The sequence below is a fragment of the Betta splendens genome, chromosome 12, assembly GCF_900634795.4.
Source record: "Betta splendens chromosome 12, fBetSpl5.4, whole genome shotgun sequence".
Taxonomy (NCBI): domain Eukaryota; kingdom Metazoa; phylum Chordata; class Actinopteri; order Anabantiformes; family Osphronemidae; genus Betta; species Betta splendens.
The window spans coordinates 1,293,887-1,302,500 of NC_040892.2; the positions used below are offsets into that span (position 1 = coordinate 1,293,887).

Genomic DNA, 8,614 nt, shown 5'->3' on the forward strand with positions numbered 1-8,614 from the left:
GATCCCGACATCAACTGCGGCTCTCAGGAGGAGATTAGTTCAAGATGAAGGAGAAAACATCGCTCCACTCACATTCTGCTACGAACGCGGCCAAAGACTCTCATCCTCTCCTGCACGTTCCTCCCCACGGTCTGAAACTCACACTGACTGCAGAGATAAGCGGCTCCAATATGAAAAACCTCCACCGCACGCACAAAGCCTACACTGTTTTATCAAATGGGGGGGTCCTTATGAATATTTCAGCGTCTGATCTCCGTGGGAGACACGGACGCCGGAGCCCAGAGCGACACTGTTTGTGAGCTGAGCTCCCTGAGGTAAGTCACTCCAAAGGGCAGTGCAGAGCGAAACGGGACGTGGACCGAGGCAGAGCAGCGTCCTCATGAATGATGGACGGGTGTCTCAGCCATGTTTACACCCACCATCTGTGGAGGTGACAGTGAGGAGGAGCTTCCACACAACACCGTTAAAACCACAGAGCATAATTAGGATCGGGACGCGACCGAAAGCCCACGTGGGGAAACCAACAGCGTGAAACGCTTCCTCCCTCTGGAGCAAATGCACAGAAAGGCTAAAAACCTCCACCTGGGGCTAAAAGGCTGTCACTCATCCCATCAGCAGCTTTACATTGAAGGCGGGACCTTTTCATTACTGTGTGTGTTGAGCCAGAGGCAATTGGGGACTCACACAGATCAGCATGAAAATGAATTACTCCAGCGTCCCACTTTTTTAGCCTAGAAAAAAAGTCTGGTGCTGCTGCAGCGATGAATCATCAGCTTCCTCTCAGCTAAATAACAGCAGCGTCGGCCTGGAGACGTGCAGGACGGGTCCGACAGAACGCTGACGTGCAGCAGGTTCTCCGCTCCTTGAAGGACGGACCACACGGTTCTAAAGCCCGTTTAACTCCTGTTCTAGGTCACCATGAGATAAACAGGCCTTATTCAGCGTGTCCTGACCTCAGTCATTAGACGGTGGCGGTGCCTATTCAGGGTGGACGCTCATGGCCTGGGTCCCTGTGATTAATTACAGCACGGGGCAGCGCTTCTCAATGGAGACCTCATAGGGGGCGAGGGGGGGAGGAAAGGAGGAGGGGAGGAAGGGAGGAGGGGAAGAGAGGAGGAAAGGAGGAAAGGATGGGGGGGGAGATTAAGGGAGGAGGGGAGGAGGGGAGGACAATGCTTCAGCAGCATCATGGAGGAAAAGGCTCAGGTCTCTGGAATCACAGCTTTCTGTCGCTGCTTGTGCTGGTTAACGTCTGATGAACCTGTATCGTTTGATCCACACAACAAAGACCATCGACAGCATCAACAGGAGCAAACAAACTCACAGTCGAGACATGCGAAGTCTTAATGATGTTCTTTATGACACAAAACAAGACCAATCAACGATCTGACAGTAAAGGCAAAAGCCAGAGAATGACAGCGTAATAAAGTCCACTTTGATCAACAGCCCGTTCTGGCCCCGTGTCTAATGATCCCAGAAAGCGTGACGAAGGCTCGTCCTCCTCTTCCTCAGCCTCATCCTGGAGGCAGACGGCCCAAACACAGGCAGTGCATCGGTGCGTGCGACTCCACCCGCTCCACTGCTACGTCTCCATCGGACTCCCCAGAATAGCTCCCATTTACTCACATAACAGCCTTCACATTTCTAGTCTCACTTCACAGGACACTTCCCCCCGTGGAGCGGACGGGTCCCAGAAGAACCCCCCGGTCTCACGTTCCTCCCCACCTCCTCCGGTAGCGCCTCTGCATCTCCTGTTCCAGCAGAATTCCTGAGGAGCCGGGCTTTGTGGATGCTTTCAGGAACAGTGTGCTGCTGCATTATTCATTATTCATGGGCCTGGAGTCTGTGCCCGGCTGATGGGGGGGGGGGGGGGCAACGCAGGGTGAGCAGGTAAAGCCACAAACAGCCGCTCCCGGGGGCCCAGAGCAAAAGCAGTGCTTTCACACAGGCTGATGTTCATTAACATGCGAGCGTCCGCAGACGACGCTCTGACAAAGTTTTTCATCACCAAAAAGTCCAAAAATATGATAGAAGTAAATGATCGCACCCCATGGAACCAACAACACAACGCAGACATCGCACCCCGTGGAACCAACAACACAACGCAGACATCGCACCCCGTGGAACCAACAACACAACGCAGGCATCGCACCCCGTGGAACCAACAACACAACGCAGGCATCGCACCCCGTGGAACCAACAACACAACGCAGACATCGCACCCCGTGGAACCAACAACACAACGCAGGCATCGCACCCCGTGGAACCAACAACACAACGCAGACATCGCACCCTGTGGAACCAACAACACAACGCAGACATCGCACCCTGTTGAAGCAAGAAGACAACGCAGGCATCGCACCCCGTGGAACCAACAACACAACGCAGACATCGCACCCTGTGGAACCAAAAACACAACGCAGGCATCGCACCCCGTGGAACCAACAACACAACGCAGACATCGCACCTTGTGGAACCAACAACACAACGCAGGCATCGCACCCCGTGGAACCAACAACACAACGCAGGCATCGCACCCCGTGGAACCAACAACACAACGCAGACGATCGCACCCCGTGGAACCAGCAACACAACGCAGGCATCGCAACCCGTGGAACCAACAACACAACGCAGGCATCGCACCTTGTAGACCAACAACACAACGCAGACATCGCACCCTGTTGAAACAAGAACACAACGCAGACATCGCACCCTGTGGAACCAACAACACAACGCAGACATCGCACCCTGTGGAACCAACAACACAACGCAGACATCGCACCCCGTGGAACCAACAACACAACGCAGACGATTGCACCCCATGGAACCAACAACACAACACAGACATCGCACCCTGTTGAAACAAGAACACAACGCAGACATCGCACCCCGTGGAACCAACAACACAACGCAGACGATTGCACCCCATGGAACCAACAACACAACGCAGACATCGCACCCCGTGGAACCAACAACACAACACAGACGATCGCACCCCGTGGAACCAACAACACAACGCAGACAATCGCACCCCGTGGAACCAACAACACAACGCAGGCATCGTAACCCGTGGAACCAACAACACAACGCAGGCATCGCACCTTGTAGACCGACAACACAACGCAGGCATCGTACCCCGTGGAACCAACAACACAACGCAGGCATCGCACCCCGTGGAACCAGCAACACAACGCAGACATCGCACCCTGTTGAAACAAGAACACAACGCAGACATCGCACCCCGTGGAACCAACAACACAACGCAGGCATCGCACCTTGTAGACCGACAACACAACGCAGGCATCGTACCCCGTGGAACCAACAACACAACGCAGGCATCGCACCTTGTGGAACCAACAACACAACGCAGACGATCGCACCCCGTGGAACCAGCAACACAACGCAGACATCAATAACACCCGTCGGCCTCGGAACGTGATTGTGTTACGCACAGAACCAGAAGCTCACCGAGTTGGACGGAGCGCCCAGGTTGCTCTCGATGTAGGTCTCCGTCTTGGGCTCCACCGCCTGCTCCGCCTCCAGGATCTTCTCCACCGGCATGTCCTCGTTGGCGCAGCTGCTGGACTCCACCTCGTTCTCGTTCTTGTCCTTGGCTCGCTGGCGCTCCTCCTGAACGGCTGCATGTAACAACACTGGTTCCGGTCACTACTGCTGTTGGTTCATACTGGTGAGTGTGTTAGAGGAGCGGTTCAGAGCTGGACCTGCATCACTGTTTAGATGCAGCCGTTCAGGCTGCATTCAGGCTGATGCTGAACTCAGTCCAACTCTGAATCTCCCATTAGAGCGAATGGCTTTTGGGAACAGGCTGCTCATAACTATCAGACTCGTCCCGTTTCTTCCTGGACACTCAAGCACTTCAAGCGTCAATAGCTGCTCTGAGGGAACATGTTTAGGACCGAAGCTCAGACAAACAGGCGGCTCCGTTCACACACAGATCATTTATAGACACATAACTAATGTTCGGCCTGTCACTTCTTGCTTGTAGCAAGCGTGGAGGCCAGAGCAGCTTAACGCAGAAAAAAGACCAAACCTGAATGAGAGCTTTGTTTCATAGGGTTTTCTGACTGAAGCCAAAGCGTGCTGGAGCTGCCGTCTGATTGGCTTGGCAGCGACACACAGGAAACGGACGGTTTGTGTTGTGAGCAGACACAGAGACTCACTGTGGCCGAGGCCGAGAAACCGCACCTCCACCCTCCACTCGCATGGAAAAGAGGCCTGTGTGTGTTTTGTCTTCTCCAAAGCCTTTCATTTGCTTCATTCTCGACACCACAGATAAACGCGCAGCTTCTTAGAAGTTTGGAATTAATAGAACGCTCTCAGCTCAGCGGCCGGTGATAAAGGGCTGGAAATTCAACGTCAGCAAGTGAGCTAACAGTAGACACACACACACACACACACACACACACACACACACACACACACACACACACACACACACACACACACACACACACACACACACACACACACACACACAGTGTCTTCTTACGTTTCACTACTCTGGGTTCTATTCCAAGTCCTCAATCAGAGACGCTGTGGAGGGGTGGGGGGGGCAGAATAGGGAAAGGGGCCCCACTTCTAGAGGAACTGCTGTCTGGTGCTGGAGGTCAGCCCAAGGGTAGAATACTTGCGTTGGAGTCAGGCAGAGGTGAGGAGGGCTGAAATCATGTTAGGTTTATTCCCCTCCTGCTGCTCCACTCTCCTGACTGGGAGAGCATAAATTCATTTAATCCTGTTTTTCTGTGGATTCGCTCAGCCTGTTGGGCTACTGCTGCCTTGTTCTCTAACCACAGCCCTGGGGGTGTGGGGGGGGGGGCTTAGGCAGCGCTGCGAGTGAGGCAAAAAGGCTGTAAATGATAATATCCCTGAAAGGAGCAAAGAGCCCAACAATGGGATAAATAAAGCAGAGGCCAGAAAGAGGTCACGACAAACTGGCCTGAAACGTGTTTGGACCAAAAGCAGGTGTTTACTCCAAAATGGAGCCTCAGACCAGACGCACCTGCACACCTGGTTCACACCTGCAGCTGTTCCACACGTGACCACAGTGGAGGGGCTGGTGATTGATCTGCTCAACGTGTGAGGAAGCTGGACTTTTAACACTTCATGGAGTGTTAAAGTTGCCACCTCTGTCTATTTTTATTCTGCTTTGATCGTTGTGTTGTACAGTAGCTGCTTGATGGCGCTTCACTCGGCCCCATAGTGATTTAAGGACGGGCCGCGTTAAACAATGAGTCCTTTTCAACAATGGTGGCACTCGACAGCAAGTCCTCAGTGAGTGGATGTGAAGTGGACGCAATCCATCAAGCGAGTCATTAAAGGGAACGTCTGCGTAAAAGCTGCATGCGGACACGTTCTAATGGAGGTGTCTGAGAATGAAGATACTGACACTAAAAGCTGTTTGATAGTTCAACAAAACACCAATAACTTAACAATTAACACCACATATAAACAAACAGATCTAAAGTATAATAGCCATAAACTTGCTCCCAGCTGAGATGAGCTTTTAGCCACTCACAGCGGCACATTGAGTTTATGACAAACGTCTGAGTCATTAGGACTAGATTTATTTGCAGCTAATCTGCAGCTTCAGGACGACATTCACGCCAGCTGAAGCAGAACCGTGTAAATGTTGCTGCTGTAATCCTCAGGCCCGGGTCCCAGCTGGAGGCTGAATGGAACCAGTTTGCAGGAACGCCGGACGCAGCCTGCGTCAATAACACAGCCTTTACTGGTGAAATGAGGCCTAATGCAGGACACTGGTGCAGAGCATGCGTCAGTAAATAACGGCCCGGTGGTTCTGTTCGTCCTGTGATGCTAAAGTGAGAGGACGCCTCTTCATGGTAAACGCTTGTCTGTTCAGATACAGATGAACGCTGGACTGATGCTCTGTCCTTCGTCTGTATGTGGCTTCACCACGTGGCTGATTACATCCCTCAGTGCGTTCCATCAGCAGCCTCTAATTTCAGGACGTTTGCACTATGTTGCAGTTATAAGACATCGTCCACTGTGCCTTGATGTCACACTGTGTGTGTGTGTGTGGGAGGAAACAACTCTATATAAAGCATCAGAAGGTCGACGGATGAACTGTGACATCCTCAGTGGATGCAGCATTTCACCAACCACAGCGCTGAGTTGAGAGCTGCAAACAGCGGCTGCAGAAGCTGAGTGAGTGACTGAACCAGCGGTCACAGTGAGAACACTGACATCTGCTCAGAAGAAACAGGATGTGTGTGGAGGACGGTACGAAGATGAGGGATGATTCATAAACAGCTCCTCATCAAATGAAACCATCTAAACTAAAGCCGGATTCTGTTTATTTCAGGTGACTCTCACTGAGGGAACGTAAAGCAGGACTTTATCCTCTACGGTATGTGCTGTACCTTCTCTCTTCATGCCCATGGCCAAACACTTCTGATAGCGGCAGTACTGACAGCGGTTGCGCTGGCGCTTGTCGATGACGCAGTCCTTGTTGTCGCGGCAGGTGTACGTCAGGTCTTTGCGCACCGTCCTCTTGAAGAAGCCTTTGCAGCCTTCGCAGCTGTAGACCCCATAGTGTTTACCTGAGGGGAGAGACTCGGATTAAACACATGCATTGTGCTGTGGTCAAACCGCGTTATGATGAGACGGGCCCTGCTCCCAGCAGGGGGTCCTCATCAGCCGTCTGTTCCTACTGGCTCCTCTTTGTTATTTGTGATGGATAGATTCCTTTTGGGTTCTCCCGTCGTGCTCAATCTGCCTCTTTGTGGCCCTTTGCTGGTCGGACCACCACAGAAGATGAATAAATCCCCTGAGCGCTGGTAAATGAAGCATGACTTGCTGTTAAACACTGTTGTGGTTCGGCCCCGTGGGTCCGCCAGCGCCGATGACGCAGGACGACACTGAGCGTCCACTGAGCTCTCTTCACTTTCACCCGCGGCTCAACGCTCATCACGGTTTTCCCCAGAATAAAGAAGGAGAAGAGCTCAAACACAAGGGCCTTTGTCGGCTCTGCTCTGCGCTGCGGTGCGAGGCGTTAGCCTCGGGGCTAACAGCTAGCCATGAGTTAGCGCTTGTGTGGTTCAAGTTGCCAACACAGATTATAAAGAAATAATGGGACGTGGCCGAACCTGCAGCGAGCATGTGCAGTGTGAAGGTCACAGAATGTCAGCGTGGAGCTGCGTTCGGCACGCGTCCGCGGCTCCTTCACACCTTTAACCTGTCACACGCCTCACCCGCCTCCAGCTCTCAGACCTGGTGTTCACTGGAAAAACACGCGTCCTGTATCTGATCAGAGCATTCAAACCAGCAGGTGCTGCAGGCTGGAGGTGCTTAATGCGATGCCACACATTACGTTTCTGCATTTCATGTCTAATGCACTGCTCCTTCCAGATGTTGCACCAAATAAGAAAGGCAACAATAGAAAGCGACGCCGACAACGGCTCCTTCACAGCAGGAAGCTGTGGATCCACTCATGACTCATCTTTGCCTCCGTTTGCTCCGTGGTTCGGTTTCAGACCATCCCATCGTTTGCATAACGACCTCACTTGCTTTTATGTGCATGCTCGTTTCGGGCCTCGCTGCCACTCAGCCCAGATTCCGGAGCGCTTCCACCGACTGTGGTCCTTCCAGCAGCATCTCCCGCTGCAGGAAGCGGCGGTCTGAGGGGCCGTCCTCCGCCCAGAGTTCACCCTTGGATCTTCTCTGGTGGTTTCTCAGTGTGGTTAGAAGTCCAGCTTCAGTAAAACGCTTGATGCTCCCACTTTTCATGGTGATGACAGAGTTTATTCCCAGCTGTTGATAAATTATTTTTAGCCCATTTCCCAGATCAGTGGTTCCCTACAATTTCACCAATTACACAGAGTGAACTCTCAGGTCAGGATCTGAGTGACTTTGAGTCATTTCCCAGTAGTTTAAGCCAGTGCGGGACTCACCTGAGGAGCGGTCTCCACAGATGGCACAGATGTGTTTGGTGAGCGACAGCGCCGTGCCTGAGGGCTGGGCCGGGAACTTCTTCACGCCGTTGAGGCCCAGCGGGGGCTTGATGTCCTCCGTGCTGCTGACCGAGTTCATTGGAGAGTTCAGCTGGAACATCAACACACACAAACACACGCCGACAGGTCACAAAGCAGCTCCTCTGACCTTGACTCAGGCCTATCGCAGCCTGGAGACACAGACTGGAGACAGAAAATGGACCTGGTGGACAGAGTCCGGTCCACGGAGAAGCTCATCATCGCTCCCTGTTTCTCTCCTCCTCGGTTCCAGATCTAAATGCGGCGCAGCAGGATCCTGCACCACTTCACCCCAGGAACTCTTTTATTCATGCGCTCAACAAGCCCCGCTGGCTCCCAAATGTTCAGCGCTATCATAACTCCGCTGCAAAATTTAACAGTACAGCGAAATAAAGAGACAGCATTTGTTTTAGCAGCGGTGCGAGTCTTACTTCAACTGCTTCCCAGAAAGAAGCAGCTTTGATAAACCCGTCTCAGAGTGACCTCCCTTTGCCTTCTGCTAAAAGTGTAGAGCAAGAGGAGGCTAATTATTATAACTAGATACATGCTGTTTCCAGCAGAGATAAATGTTGGGGGCAGGATATGAATTATCCTCAAACACTAAA

The 8,614-nt window shown here is 52.4% G+C and overlaps 1 protein-coding gene across 2 annotated transcripts in view; it reads right to left on the minus strand.

The window, feature by feature from the left end:
* rxraa (retinoid X receptor, alpha a) overlaps nucleotides 1–8,614 on the minus strand; it is a 70,661-nt gene that overhangs the window by 9,914 nt on the left and 52,133 nt on the right. Inside the window, exons 4-6 of one of the 2 annotated variants that reach the window (XM_029168892.3) lie at nucleotides 7,932–8,082; nucleotides 6,402–6,581; nucleotides 3,469–3,653 (exon numbers count right to left, since the gene is read on the minus strand). In XM_029168892.3, coding sequence (XP_029024725.1) covers nucleotides 3,469–3,653; nucleotides 6,402–6,581; nucleotides 7,932–8,082 — 516 coding nt within the window. The remainder of the gene's footprint in view (nucleotides 1–3,468; nucleotides 3,654–6,401; nucleotides 6,582–7,931; nucleotides 8,083–8,614) is intronic. The other variant, XM_029168895.3, reaches the window with a different exon arrangement.